This window comes from Neophocaena asiaeorientalis, unplaced genomic scaffold, assembly GCF_003031525.2.
Source record: "Neophocaena asiaeorientalis asiaeorientalis breed wild unplaced genomic scaffold, Neophocaena_asiaeorientalis_V1.1 scaffold427, whole genome shotgun sequence".
NCBI classification, from domain to species: domain Eukaryota; kingdom Metazoa; phylum Chordata; class Mammalia; order Artiodactyla; family Phocoenidae; genus Neophocaena; species Neophocaena asiaeorientalis.
Window position 1 is genome coordinate 202,404 of NW_020172280.1, and position 16,035 is coordinate 218,438.

The 16,035-nt window shown below is 46.4% G+C and overlaps 1 protein-coding gene across 2 annotated transcripts in view; it reads right to left on the bottom strand.

Moving 5' to 3' along the window:
• The window catches only part of NEDD9 (neural precursor cell expressed, developmentally down-regulated 9), a 281,456-nt gene that overhangs the window by 41,510 nt on the left and 223,911 nt on the right, over window positions 1-16,035 (bottom strand). Inside the window, exon 1 of one of the 2 annotated variants that reach the window (XM_024763716.1) lies at window positions 3,563-3,746. The exons of the other annotated variant lie outside the window; for it this stretch is intronic. Within the exon in view, the coding sequence (XP_024619484.1) occupies window positions 3,563-3,574 (12 nt within the window). The 5' untranslated portion in view covers window positions 3,575-3,746. Of the gene's footprint in view, window positions 1-3,562; window positions 3,747-16,035 lie in introns of those variants that run through there. 2 annotated transcript variants of the gene reach the window in all.

The following is a 16,035-nucleotide window of genomic DNA, read 5'->3' on the forward strand; positions in this document are numbered from 1 at the left end:
AACCCCAGTATCCAGAACAAGCTGTGTACGTTCCAAGGAGCTTGGGGAAAATTCTTGATAAATGAAGTCCCCCGCGATTTACTGTCAGTGAACCTCAGACGGAATCCTTTAAAAAGAAATGGAACTTTACGTGCATGTGAGAGTGACTGCACCCTTCCTGTGAACAAATGAAAATACATACAATGCAATTAAAATAGACTAGATATAGGCTAACCAAAAAAAATTCACCCGGGCTTCCCTGGTGGTGCAGTGGTTGGGAGTCCGCCTGCCAGTGCAGGGGACACAGGTTCGTGCCCCGGTCTGGGAAGATCCCACATGCCGCGGAGCGGCTGGGCCCGTGAGCCATGGCCGCTGAGCCTGCGCGTCCGGAGCCTGGGCTCTGCAACAGGAGAGGTCACAACACTGAGATGCCCGCGTACTGTTTAAAAAAAAAAAAATCACCCGAGCAATAGCCTGCATTCCACAGTGCTCAAGAGTACCATAAATATAAGCTGGCTGAGCTGGAGCTGTAAGTTCAGAATGAGTGGAGGCTTGGTTGTTCTCTAGTTATGATCCCTGAAGTAGCCAAACCAGATAATCTGGTTAAAAAAAAAAGCCTTAGGGACTTCCCTGATGGCTCAGTGGTTAAGAATCTGCCTGCCAACGCAGGGGACACGGGTTCGAGCCCTGGTCTGGGAAGATCCCACATGTCCATGGAGCGACTAAGCCCGTGTGCCACAAGTACTGAAGCCTGTGTGCCTAGAGCCCGTGCTCCGCAACGAGAGAAGCCACCGCAATGAGAAGCCCGCGCACTGCAACGAAGAGTAGCCCCCGCTCACCGCAATTAGAGAAAGCCCGAGCGCAGCAACAATGACCCAACACAGGCAAAAATAATAAATAAATAAATGTATATAAAAAATATCTTAAGAGTGGCCGGATTATAAATCTCTCAGTGAGTATTTTTAAGTCTGACTGTGCTAAATTTATAGTGTTTAGAGCAATATAGTGCCTAAAAGGTAATTCCTGACTCCAGGATTTTACAATCTAATAATTATCTGGTTTTACTACCTAAGTGGCTCGAATTAAACAACACTACCAAGCATGCATTTCACTTTGCTTTGTAGAGTTACTGTCTTAAAAAAAAAAAAAGAATCTATCCTGCAGGAATACTTTTTCTTGAGTTCTTATGATTTATTCAATAAGCACGAAAGGTCTTTTATATAATCGTTACCTTGATGTGCAGGAATACTCTAGATGACATAGTCTTAAAGTTCCTGGGAGAAGAAAACACCAGTCACACAGCACATTTTAGGGAGGTCACAGAGAGTTCTTTCTTTAATAGTGGTTTAAAGTCACAAGTTCTGGAGCCAGATCACCTTGGTTCAAATCCCAGCTCCTCCACTTTTTAGCTGTGCGGCTTTGGATAAATTATTTGGCCTCTCTTTGCCACAATTTCCACATTTGAAAATGAGTATAAAGTATTAACACCACCTCATGGAGTTAATTGGAGATTTAAATATGGAATTCTGTATTGGCCTGGTGAGTCTTAAGAACTGTTATTTACCACTCGTCTACCTTTGTGCCACCTCCTCTACTTAGTTACAAAATCCTCTCCTGAAACAAAGTCCATTATTAACTTGAGAGAAAACAGGCTTTATAAGAAAGGGAAAGTAGATTGCTTCAGCTATTGGTTCCTTTTATAGTCACCACAAGGTGTCAATCTGTCATTTGGTTAGTTGGGGAAGTCAGCAGTTTTGCTGGTGAAGATGTGCGCGAGCTAATAAACATCACACATTTACAACACTTGGCAGGGTGTTCGACACTGGTAAGACCCGGCAGAGAGGCAGGTTTTCCCCATGAATGGCAATCACAGTTCACAGCGTCAGCTGCTGTGATGTTTTCTTTCCCCAAAAGTAAAACTAAACATGATGAGGTCGCTGAATAAAAGTGACTTTAGACTTTTCTGTCACTTTCCAGGTTGCGGCACTCAACGTTAAAAACAGCCATTTATACTTTCCAATAATAAATGTAGGAACGTATTTTCTCTTTTTTCCCCCTTCAAGCTGGTTTTTATGAAACTAAAGGCATTCACAATAGGCAGAAGAGGGGCAAAGAGTCACTGAAGGCTAAGTGATATCTGGAGATAGGACATTATGATATCCTATCACTGTTCTAAATAAAGGAACTGTGGAAATACGGGTGAGCCATTTCAAGAAAGAGCTTTCCTGCCAGGTAGAAGGATTTGTTTCTGGTTGCATCCTGAAGTCAAAAATATTAAGAATCTTCAGGGTTATCCATTCCCCTGATCTCTCCTATTGAGGTAGAAAATGGAAAGCTGATAGTATAGTGCTAACTGATACCTCTGCTTTCAGAGAGTTCTAACCTTTCCAAGGAGAGCTATCACTCATGCATCACAATAGAGACTTTCAACAGTTAGATTTAGAGCTACTGAACAAGATTTATAGCTTTTGAATAACAGGTTTATCACTGAGGTTAGCCAGCGGCTATAAGCCAGAACTGAGTATTTACAACCCCACATTAAAAAAGGATGAGCCAGAACCTAGGTAATTCAGAAAGAAAGCCAAGTAGCTCTCAGCTAGCACAATCTTGAAGGTCAGACAGGTGATTCAAATTGCCAATCCCAAAGCATAACCACCTTGCCTAAACGCCTTTTAATAATAGCATGTTTGTTTAAACGCACTGGGACTGTATCTATTCTAAAACACACGTAGTCATCCTCCAAGCAAAATTCATATCCAATCCCTTGCAGTCGGCTCTGAATAGGGGTCTCTGAAAGCTGCTTGCCTGGTTAGATGGGGGCAACTTAGACAAAAGGGGATCTTCTAAATAAGTTATAATCCTTTTGCCGAGAATAAACACACGAAGGTGAGAAATGCTTGGGAAAATATGCTGCTGAGTGTTCTGACACCACTATGAGTTTCAGGGACAATAAGCTCGCTGGAGCCTTCAGACCCTCAGTCCATTCAAACGCCAATGAAAGTGTTTTCAAGAAATGGCAAGTACTCATTGGTTCTGAATCCAATGTCATTTATGGATGTCGAAATTCTCCATCATCAGCTGTATAAGGGTACCTGGGGTTTGAACTTCTTCCACTAAAAGTACGTATGGCAAACTGCTTCCCGAAGCAAACGCTTTAAAGCAAAGGCTGAAAACTGCTTTAAGAGCCAGGCTGAGAGGCTCAGCAGTTCTGATTCCTCTCTTACTACGTCTCCCGGGACAGTGGCGGCCAGGCCCGGGCGCGGAGTGCTGAGCTAAGGGGCGCTCCGCATGGAGTTAGACACCCTCTGATCTACAGTGGCCACTGCAGCTCCGCCAGACTTTCAGGGGTGGTGGACCGGGTGTACTGTGAGCTCCCGGCGTGGGTCTTAGAGGCTGGAGCACTGCCTGCCTACTTGTATGCCAACCCCAGTGACTGAGACCCATCTCAAAACAGAACACAATCGGGCAAAGTAGGGGTCCCTGCAGAGGAGCTGTCCTGCAGAGGACAGACGGACACGGACACACACACACACACACACACACACACACACACGGAAACCTTCTGTAAAAGGCACTCTCTTACCTTATACTTCATCTCGGCAGCGGTGAATTGAGGCGTTTTCCTACACTAGTTAGACTGCATTAAGCACTGGCGTGTCCGCCCCTCCATCGAGCGCTGGGCTAAATGAAAGTGAGAACGGCCCAGCTGCAGCCAGTTGTCAGCGCAGCGCGGAGCTCCGGCACCGCTACGCCCGCCAAGCCTCTGAGCTCACTGTTTTGATTGAGGCAAGCCGAGCACGGAGCTAATTTGCATACCGCCCCGCCATTGGCTAGTGGGCCAAGGTAATGCGGAAGCTCCGCCCACCCTTAACTCCTGAAAACTGACAAAGAACTTGTAATGTGATCATTTCTTTTTACATTGTCAGAAAGGGTGGAAAATAAAGTCAGGAACCTTCCCGAACCTTACTCCACCCCCACCCCCAAAACCCCTGGAAAAGGAGATAAATTCTTTTTAAGCTTAACCCAAATTTTAAAGAAATGGAATTCAGAAAGCAGTCTGACAGTCGCTCTTCCTGTGACCTAGCAACTCCTTCATAAACCCATTTCATTTCAAAGCCGTTCACCTCACAATCTCTACATGAAACAAACTCGGGGAACAAAAGGTTTTCTGTCTCCGGGCCCCTTTTTACTAACTACCCCTGCTGATATCTCTCTCTCTCTTTCTCTCCTCCCTCCCCTTCCCTTTCTTGCGGCTGTTTGCTTTTTTTGTTCTTTTCAATGTTCAAAGTACTTGCAATGTCAGTCTGCAAGGAGCCAGAATACAATTCTCCCTCAGTGAAAAGGAACTTGGTAGCTCAGGCACCAGGGATTCCCTGGCCGGCTTCTCACGAGGGCCTCACAGAGTTGAGTGTCAGCCACATTCAGTAGACCTTCTCCGGTTTTGCTGAGGATAAAGGTTAGCTGTAACCTCTTAGATGGGGCTGGCCAGTGCACGCCCTATACATCATCACTGTTCACCAAGTACTGTGTTCTTTGATGGCTGGCATTTCTAGTTCCAGCTTTGAACACTGCAGTTTTTCCTTCTGACCTCTCTCTTGAAGATGACCCATTAACCCACCAACACTTATTATCCAGGGAACAAAACATGCCCACTGTTTGACGAGCCTAGTTAAAAAAACTCAGTCTTTTCCCAGTGAAGCACAGAGCATTTGGTTCAACTTCATGCTTTCTATAGAGAGAGAGGATCACCCAGGAGAGAACAGAAATGGTCACCTTCAGCAACTCTTCTGAGGAATGGAGCAGTGAGGGGAAAATTCCTTTTCATGGGACCTCAGGATTGAGACTCGATGAGTACAGACAATAGCTGTCCCTGAATGGAAAGGACTCCAACCAGACTACACGACTTGGATGGAAAAATCAGCCTTTATTTTTCTCCTGACTGAGTTGGATCAGAATCAGTTTGATTTTTTTTGCTTCCCAATTCCCAATGGATTAAAATTCTACTTTTATGGGGCTTCCCTGGTGGTGCAGTGGTTAAGAATCCACCTGCTAAGGCAGGGGACATGGGTTCGAGCCCTGGTCCCGGAAGATCCCACATGCTGCCGAGCAGCTAAGCCCGTGCGCCACAACTACTGAGCCTGCGCTCTAGAGCCCGTGAGCCACAACTACTGAAGCCCGTGCACCTAGGGCCCGTGTTCCGCAACAAGAGAAGCCACTGCCATGAGAAGCCCGCGCACCGCAATGAAGAGTAGCCCCCACTCACCACAACTAGAGAAAGCCTGTGCACAGCAACGAAGACCCAATGCAGGCAAAAATTAACAAAACAAAAAACTTTATTAAAAAAAATTCTACTTTTATGATCTAAGCAAAAAGAACAGGAGAGCAGCTGTCCTACAAAAGTGGTTTCCGGATACAGGGTACAGGGCTCAGAGTTTTTTAGATCACTGTTTAATGTGGCACTTATTCCCTGGACAGGACCCCCACCCCCCACCCCACCACCAAGGTGGTCATAGTGAGGTTGACACACAGGTTTGGGACCTCCACTCGACCTCTTTCCCTCATTTAGCCTTGGAGTGAAAATGAGCCTGAGTGATTTTGCAAGGTCCTTCTGAACACACGTCAAGCATGAGACACATTACACTGCAAGGATCTTCCTAAGGGTCCCACAGACTTATGTGAGAGTCTAGCTGGCAGGGAATTGTTTTTGGTGTCTGCCTGGATAAGTCAAAGGCCTTCTCATCTGTAAGATGAGTCTTGTGGCCTCCAGCAGATCTAGATAACATTCCTTTGGCTTCCTAAGCAGTAAAGCTGAATCCACCTTCTGTTTTGTTTGATGAGTACTACTGAATAGTGAACACTATCTCACCCCTTTTTAATGCTTTTAAAGAGTTTCCCAAAGCATATGCCAGGGCTCTTTCTTTCTCTAGGTAAAAGCTTAACTCACACCAAGTGGCTCTCCTGCTCTCCTGTTTCTGTCCTGTACAGAATATACCTGAAAACCTACCTGAAGTTTATTTCAAGGTGGTTTGGGTCGTCGTATTGTTAGTTATATAGAGAAAAGCATGAGGGTGCTGGAGTCAGTTAAACATGTGTTAGAATCTCAACAAATTTCTAACTTCCTAATTTTGGTGTCCTGAAGTGTAAAATAGACAATAATATCAACCTGCTAGCATTATAATGAGGACTAAATGAACTAACGTGGATAGAAGTTAATAGTATTTGGCAGATAGTAAGACCTTAGTAAATGATGGCTTATTAGTATTATTACATTATTAATTATTATTTTAATATTAAATTTATTATACATTATTTTATTACTATATCATATAACATTAACATCATATATCATTATAATATTATTGTTATATGATATAAATTAATTTTAAATGATCATGTTAATTATAACTATTATCACTATTAGACTATTATCAATATTATACGTGTGGTGGGCATTCAGAAAAAGATGGAGGAATCCCTCCATCTCTGTGCCATCCTATCACCGGGCAGCTTTCTAATTTAACAAATATCAATTCAGAACCAACCACGTGCCACGGCTGTTCTAGGTAGGGAGAATACAACAACAGCCCAGTTAAAGGTCTTACCCTCACAAAGCTTACAGTCTAGTAGGAGTGGAGGACAAAAATTAAAGAAATATATTAGTACAGTTTTGGTGTGGTAGATGCCATGAAGAAAAATTACGCAGGAAAAATTGCTAGAGGAAAACAGACCAAGGTGGGTGAGGAGAGTCTCATTTTAGAGCGAGTGGTCATGTAAGGCCCTCTAGGGAGGTAATATTGAAGCAGGAATCTGAACAACATGAGGAATCCACTCAAAGATCTGGGGAAAGAATGTTCCAGACAGAGGAAGTGACCCATGGGAAGGGCCCGAGATACAAGTGAGCTTGGTGTATTTAAGACCAGTGAGCAGTCCAGGTTGCCCAGAGAGGGGTACCCAGGGGACGGAGGGAGAGAGGGAGGTGACAGCCGTTTGGATTTTCTCCTGAGTGTGACAGGAAGTCACGGGAACGTTTTGAGCAGGGAATGATATGATCTATTTCTCTGTTTTTACCCTTGGTTTGTTTAAACACTCAGGGACAGTAGACTATTAGTTAAAAAGTATTGAACTCTTTCTTAATGCAGTTTACGTAATGCTGATAGCTGTTACTTTATTAGTGTCATCTGCTCTGTTTCCTTCAGAACCCTTTGGGGAAACACAAATGCTCTCAATGAATACAGAAGCAGCCCCCTCTCCATCTATATCTCCATCTACATCACCTGACCTCTGGATGAAAAGATACTGTTTAAATTGTGCTATGAAAACACCGTCGATTGGTTTATGCAGCCACCCTAATGCTCCCATGGGTAGCCTCATAAAATGGGTCAGGACCCCAGGGCTCGGACACTAACCTGTGCTCACCAGCACTCTCTCGGCCTCCCCAGATGCCCGTGCAGGCCGGAGCAAGGGAAATGGCACAGATGCCATCCAAACCATTTTCCAGCTGCCGCCGGGCACTGGTGTGGATACAGCAAAATCTCAGAGAGGATGCTAGAGGAAAGAGATTCTTCCGTCCACAATTTAGGAGGCGCCCATGTTGGCTGCTCGCTGAGAGTGAAGGGGGAAGTCAGAGCCTGCGAGGGCAGAAAGCAACCTTGGGAATCATCCAGTCCAGCCCTTGGTAGAGAGGACACAGCTGCTGCTCTGGGGGTGCCCTGCCCGGGGGCCACCAGCTTGCATCCTAACCACAGACAGTGCTTTAGGTCCGTCCTCTGTATCTCCTGTCTGATTTATTCCAGTCACTCCTTTTAGTTACCCTGCTTGAAATGGCTCCTTGTTCTGCTCTATGTTCCACATTGCTACCTGCTTAGTTTCTGGAATACAGAGCTGATCACGTTACTACTATGTTTAAAAACCTCCAGGAACACTCCAATGCCTTAAAAACAGGATCCACATGCTTTGGGCTGGACTATAATCGGAGCCCACCCTCACTTTCTGGCCTCATCTCACCTCCCCTCGCAACCCACATCCCACACTGTAGCAACACATTGGGGCAGGGTGGAGGGGCGAACTCACTGAATCCAAGTCGCTTGTACAGTCCTGACTTTGCACGGACGGGTCCTTCTGCCCAGAATGTCCTCCCTTCACTCTTCTGCTATCAAGCCCAGTGCCAACATTTGCTCTTTTGTGCTTCCTTGTCTACACCCCCAACTTTGCCCACCTCGCCTTTTCAGAACGAATCCCTCCCTCCCTGTGCTATGCCCCTATTGGACTTGGACCAGGGCCCTAGCATAAGGTTCTGACACATTGTCTCATGATGGTTTGTTGATGTCTGTTTCCCCAGCTGCCAGGTGAGCTGGTATCTTGTTCAACTCTGTGTGCCCTGCAGGCTTATACCTTATAGAAGCTGAAATGCCTTCTGAATGAATGAGCAAGAGAACCGGTGCATCTTCAAAGGACTTGTGTAATTCTGAGGTTCTGCCTGTTGCTTAGGAAGGCAGTGGGGAAACTCGCGGTTGAGGGCGGGAGTGCCGTTTACATTTATTAGCCCTGAGCTAGGATGCACCTTTTCACAACCAGGTCAGGCCTGTTGCCAGTCCTGGCTCTTGCGCACAGGTCAGTCAGATAACTACAGCTTGTGGGCCGCCTGTTTTTATATGACCTACGAGCTAAGAATAGCTTTTACATTTTTAAGTGGTTGGAACAAAATCTAAAGCAGGATAATATTTCATGAGATGTCTCTAAATAAAGTTTTATTGGAACAGGCGCACACGTTCATCTCCACGTTCCCTGTGAGCTGCAACAGCAGACTTGAGCAGCTGCGACAGAGGCAGTTAAAAACTGAAAAGCCGAAAAAATGTATTATCTGGCCCTCCCTGGAGCAAGTTTGCTGACGCATGCTCTAGAGGAGTGCAAGATGTATCCATCCCTGAGTTCAGACAAGTATAAATTCTGCCACAGCCACAGAGAAACAACATAGAAATACCCACTCTAGAGCCATGTTTTAGCATTTTTAGTTTGATACCAATTTCAAAAAAAAAAATCTTCATTATAACAAAGTTATTTCAAAAAGATAATCCGAGGCAGCAACTTTTCAATTCTACAGGTCTCCAGAAACGTCCCCAAACAAAGATGAGCCATTGAGAGTTTTCTCCTTCAGTCCACTGGCTCATTCAGGGACCAGGCCCTGTGCTGGGCCGTCACAAACATCATTTCTCTTAATATTCATCTAACAACCCTAATGAGGTGGGTCGTAGCGTTCTAGTTTTACACGTAACCAAACTGAGACTCAGAGAGGCTTCCACAACTTGCACAAAGGTCCAGGCCGGGGAGTGGCAGGTCTGGCATGTGAACCCAGGCTTTCTGGCTCCCGGGTCTGTGTGCTACATGGCTGCCAGGCTTCCTCTGGGTGCCTTCATTATCTGAGCCTCCATTTGTCAGTTTGATAACTTAGCATCTCTACCCTAGTGGGACTAAGCCTACCTGAGGAACATGTGTTGCTCTGGAGTTGTGACTAAGGCTAATAGTGCACGCACACACACACACACACACACACACACATCTTACGCATACTTTCAAGCCTGTGTGTGTGTGCGTGTTTGTGTGTGTGTGTGTGTGTGTGTGTGTGTGTGTGTGTGTGTGTGGTCGCTCTTGCCTAGACTGCCTTCCTTTCATCATCTGCTTACCTAAATCCCGTTTACCCCCAGTTTGCACCCCATCTCCTGCATGGATCCTTTTCTAGAAAATCTCTCCATTGTTGATTACCCCATTGCCCACCCCCGCACCCCCTGTGTCTTTCATCACCTATGGCTTAGGTCAGGGCTTCCCAAATCTGAGCTCCTTTAAAAACCAGTTGTGGAAGCTTCGGCTTCTCCCCTTTAAGTTGGATTCTGTAGGCCTTGGAATCTACACGTGAGAAAAGATCCTCATAGGATTCTGTATACAGCGTTTTGTGTGTGGTATATCATTTAGTGCTTAGTTATTGCCTTGTATTGTTTCACCCGTGAGGGTGCCTCCCCCAGAGTGAGATTTTAAGCAACTTGTAGAAGAGGATCCTGTCTTTCCTTCTGTCGTATCCCCTTCTGCACCTGTGTAGGTAACTGCATCGCATCTACGTCTTCTCAAAGCCCTAGGCCTTGTCCACGCGCCCAGCCTTCATCGATGTCAATATGAAAAGAATAAGCCACTTTTCAGCAGGCAGGGGAAGAACACCTCTCACTCTAGGCAACCGCCCTCGTGTATCTGTTGAGCGGGTCAAGCTCTTGGAATGAATGAAAGTCTGTTATTGGAGAGACGCTCAGAACAGTCTCCAGGCTTCCTTCCGTGTGTGGGGTGGAGCTTTCATTCACTTTCCCTCCACTCCTATTTTGGCACAAGAGACCTCATGAAGGCCACCCAGAGCCCACCCATCTTCCCCCCTTTTCACAGCAGTGTCCTAGGAAGAATATCCGTTTTCTGAAAGTTGTTCAAAGCACTGTTTTAACATAAGTTTCTGCAGATGGAGGGTGGTGTTTACTATAAAGGCTGTTGACTCACGATCATTGAATTACTTCTGCCTTGGTTCCTCCCTGACTTATTTCTTGTTTTTCCTCAATGACGAGCCACCTGGGGTGAGGTGGGGCTCTAAAGAGATTAGCAGTGGTTCCTCCAGGTCTCTCTTCACCTTCACGCATGACATGTGGATTCCCACGCTATGAATCCTTTACAAGGTCTGACTGCCCCTTTTCACTCAGTCAAGTTTATAAGTGTGTCACTGTCACCACCCTTTTAAAAGTCCACCACCCTCTTCCCTCTTCTCACTGCCCTCTGCCATCCATCCCAGACTCTACGAGGTGGCTTTTAATTTTATCAAGGGTGAGTCCTTGGTACACCCTGCAAGAATACAGGTAATACCGTGTCACTAACATGCTACAAAGACTCCTGTAAATGGGGCGATTGTTGGCAATACCTTGACTCGATTTTTGAAAAACTCATGCAGCTGTAAAGTTTCTGGTGATATATATATACACCTACATACTACTGATATTATAACTTTAGAATACTTAATTACTACCTTTCCCCCCCACGAAGGACTTAAAAAACGTAACAGATTAAATTATATGTCGAGTAAATCCACTCAATTCTAGTGAAATATGACAAGCATTTGTGAGGCGCCATCTTAGCATTTAGTGTTTTCTTTATATGAAGTATTTGGGAAAGTTAACTTAGGGGTGAAATAATAAGAAAAGTTAGAAACACGTAATAAAGATTTAGGTTTATTCATCATCATAAATGTGCAGAGGCTTAGATTGCTACTATTTACATGTATCCAGCTGGACAAAGGAATGAGGTTCAGTAGAAGAGAAGGAGCTTTTAACAGTAAGACTGTGCAGGCAGCTGGCAAACGCTCCCTCCCTTTTCTCCAGCCCTGAGGTGTTCTATTATTGCATGCTTTAGTTTGTCCAAATAAACAATTTGTTGCATGAAACTGTCATGGAAATCTCTTCTGCGGGTAGAAACTTGGACTGTGGGTTTTTACAACGGTCAAGGTGATCTGCCAAGACCAAATAAACAGGAGTGGCGTGACTGGATGGAAGACGGCCTCTACTTTTCTGAAGGCAGGGCCCGGCACAGTGATATTGCTACGTAATATGTATTAAATAAGCAGTGACAAAGGTGCCATGGTTTCCTTCTTGGTAACTTTTTGTTCTTCCCTTGTGTATTCTTAAATTTGAAGTCTTCCTGACCCCTCGTCGCGTACGTAGCATCACCCTCTAGATGGTAGGACGTGAGATCACGGTGCTTTATGCTACAGCTTTGCCATCCCCTTCCCACTATCCAATCTTTGCTACCATCTAGGTGGAATGAGCGGAGAGATTTATGGACTGCGTGCCCTAAATTCCCGGATGGGGCTGGATGTTCTGTTTCCAATCCACTCCTGAGCTTTACCATGCTCCAGACACATGGGCCGCTAAAAGTCACCCTCCCCATCTGGCATCCAGTGTGACTCCAGGGTGGAGGTGGGTGTGGAAGAAAAGGGGGGGCGGTGTTTCAAACCCCCAATAGCCACTTAACTGGAGGCACAGGGTAAACCATTTCTTTAGGGTTTGGAGACGCATTTTCCTGCCTGGGGCCCAACGAGAGCCCGCTGACCCAGTCCTTCAAGGGCCCCTGCTTTCTGTCCCCACCGCCCTCATCAGCTGAGGCCAGTGAATGTCCAGCAGGCCCTGTCCCAGGGCATCCGGCCCTTCTGAGCAGCCCAGGCAGCCGCCAGCTGGCGCTGATGAGGGAGTCAAAGGAATCTGAGTAATGCAGGGCCTGGGGTCGGAGTGGGGAGGGCAAGACGGTAGGAATGTGATGTGGGAACGCAGCACACCCGGCGCTGCTGAATCCAAGCTTTTGAAGAGTTTGATTCATTTTAGAAAGCAAACAAAGCACTTCAGCTCTCTGCACTCTTTTATTTCGTCTGCCGGAGGAATGCCTTTCCAGCGTGGGCCGGAGACTGGGCGGCTGTGGAGACACCAGCGTCCACCCTTGACTTGCCGAGCGCCTGTGGAGGGCGCATTCCTTCCTGCCCACTGAAGCTGGGAAATACAGAGGAACTCTCTTCTCTGTAAGGAGAGGAGCTCGGCTAACGGGCAAGCACAGGACTTAAAGGCTCACTCACTCACAGCACTGAGGTTTACAGATGTTATGTATGAGTTCCCTTAATTTGCTTAAGTCCTGGCACCCTGTGATTTAGACCAGAGGATGTAGACAAGGGCGGGGAGGTTTGCGAGGGTTTTCTTGAACTTTGATGCCTGCGGTTCTCATGACTCATGCTCTAACCAGCCTGTGGAGCTTCTGGTCAGAGGAAGGGTCGAGGGTTGGGAGAAGCAGCAAGGCCACGGCCCTCCTGTCCCTAGAAGGTGGAGGCTACGTGCTTCTCACCTTTAGATTTTCCCATCTCAGTCTCGCCGTCTTCTAAAGCCAACCCCTGTGCAGTCAGCTCACCAGGGGAAAAAAAACTTCCCTCCTTACCCCACAGCTCTGTGCTTTTTATCGTCCCCTCTCAAACCCACCCCCGGACTTAGCGCTCCACCTCTCCCTTCTCCCATTCCCACCCCCATCCTTGGCATTCTGCTCTCTAAAAGAACGTTTCGGCCTTCCTCGTCCTAAATACAGATCCACGGTTCTTTGTTCAAAAACCTGGAGGCCAGACGAGTTGTGGAATTCAGAATATTTCAGCTTTTAGAAACAGATTTCGTGTCTATACAGCATGCTACAAAACTCCCAGTGGGACCTGGGCCAGCATCCCGCACGCAGACTCATTCAGGTTTCAGCAGATGTGTGCATATCCGTACCACGGTGGGTAAATGAACACCGTGCATGACCTTGGGCCGATCCAGTCAGGTTTGCTGCCAAATGAGTCATGAAAGAACTCTAGATTCTTATGCTTTGTAATCGTGGGTGGACGAGCCTGGACCACTACCACACTCTCCAGTTCCTCAGGACTCCCCTCTGACAACTCTCCTTCCCCCAGCACCACACCAAGCGCTCTGCTCTCTCTTTTCCTTGCCACCATCTGCCAGCCAGCCGCCCAGTCCTGGCCGCCCCCTCCTCTGCCTCTGCCATCCTCGCCAGCCACCTCCATCCCGGGCAGTGCAGCCCAAGCTCTCCACTGTAAAGGACCAGCGTTTTCCATTCCCAAGTCACCACGCACCACTTAAAAAATACATTACTAGGAAAATGCAATGAAAAAGACTTAGGGAATACAAGCCTTGTTTGTTGTTATTATTGTTGAATTCAACTGGTATAAAATGACCCCTAAATGCCGTCAGATTGCAAAGTGCCCACTCTCAGTTTCACTCCCTCTGTGGGCCTGGGCGGTGTGCAGCCCGGGGCGGGTCTGCAGATGGCATTTTGAGGAGCACGGCTTGAGATCCTCGTCTTCCTTTGCCCAAGCTGGGGGCTTTCCTCTGTCCTTTGCATCCCCTTGCTCGCGACGTTCTCACCCCCCACCCCGACCCGACCTGTCCTGAAACGTCCTCCTCCTTCGGCTTCCACAGCGGTGGGCTCTTCTTACTCTTGCCTCTCTCACCGATAGGTGCACTTTGGCACCCTTGCCCTCCGTATTCGCGGGTTCCAAACCCACGATTCAGCCACCCGCAGATGGTGTAGTATTTCCTGTCCCGTGCTGGTTGAATCCACAGATGCAGAGCCCGTGGATGGAGCATCCTCAGATTTTGGTATTCGTGGGAGTGTCCTGCCGAGGATCCCGAGGGACCACTGCATTGTAGTCTTCTTTTCAGGCTGGCTTTCCCTAGGGTTGCATCCTTAGCCCTTTTTCTTCTGCATTTTCTCCTTTACCTATCTTATCCTCTCCAATGACTTCTACTCTCGTTTCTGTGTTGATGACAATCACATCCCCCGACCTGTGCTCTGCGTTCCAAACCCTCATTTCCTCCTGCACCCAAACATTCCAGAGGCTTCTCATCACCTCCTCATATTGTGACGGTTCATTTTATGTGTCAGCCTGGCTAGGCCACAGTCCCCAGCTATTTGGTCAAATACTAGTCTCGACTTGCTGTGCAGATGTTTTTTAGATGAGAATAACATCTAAATCTGTAGACTCTGAATAAAGCAGATAAGCCTCCATCGTGTGGGTGGGTCTATCTAATCAGTTGAAGGTCTTAAGAGGAAAAAAACGACGAACGCCCCTCTAGGGAGAAGGAATTCTGCTCCAGATGGGCCTTTAAACTGAGCTGCACCACCACCTCTGCTCTGGGTCTACAGCCTGACAGCATGCCCCGCAGATTTTGGGCTCATCAGCCTCCACAATTATGTGAGCCAATTCCTTAAATCAGGGCATACACACACACACACACACACACGTGCGCTCACACTCTCATCCTATTGGCCTGTAGCTTCTGTCTCTTTGGAGAAACGTGGCTAATTGGCATATGAACTTCCCATTGAAACTGTGACTACGTCTAACTATTCTATTTCTATTTATGATGCTACCATTGTCCCAGGTGCCTAGAATCAAAAGTTCAAATTAATCTTTTGTTTCTTTTTCCCTCCTCTTCCCACATCCAATCAGCCATGTCAATATTTATGGCATAAATACCCTACTTTCCATTCATCCACGAATGGAGATCCCCAACCACCAGACAGGCCTGGTCTGTCATAGAATGTATCCTCACATTGTCCATAGTGATTGGTCCAAGACATTGGCATGTGACCCAGAGAGAGTGACGCTGAGATCTTCTTTAAGAATTTTTTTTTGAAGCGACTATTTTTTTTTAACATCTTTATTGTTGTATAACTGCTTTACATTGTTGTGTTAGTTGCTGCTGTATAACAAGGTGAATCAGCTGTATGTATACACACATCCCCATATCCCCTCCCTCTTGCGTCTCCCTCCCACCCTCCCTATCCTACCCCTCTAGGTGGTCACAGAGCACCGAGCTGATCTCCCTGTGCTATGTGGCTGCTTCCCACTAGCTATCTATTTTACGTTTGGTAGTGTATATATGTCAATGCCACTCTCTCACTTTGTCACAGCTTACCCTTCCCCCTCCACATGTCCTCAAGTGCATTCTCTATGTCTGCATCTTTATTCCTGTCCTGCCCCTAGGTACTTCAGAACCCTTTTTTTTTTTTTAGATTCCACATATATGTGTTAGCATACGGTATTTGTTTCTCTCTTTCTGACTTACTTCACTCTGTATGACAGACTCTAGTTCTGTCCACCTCACTACAAATAACTCAATTTCGTTTCCATTTATGGCTGAGTAATATTCCATTGCATTTATGTGCCACATCTTCTGTATCCATTCATCTGTCAATGGACACTTAATTTGCTTCCATGTCCTGGCTATTGTAAATAGAGCTGCAGTGAACATTGTGGTACATGACTCTTTTTGAATTATGGTTTTCTCAGGGTATATGCCCAGTAGTGGGATTGCTGGGTCATATGGTAATTCTATTCTTAGTTTTTTAAGGAAGCTCCATACTGTTCTCCATAGTGGCTGTATTAATTTACATTCCCACCAACAGTGTAAGAGTGTTCCCTTTTCTCCACACCCTCTCCAGCATTTA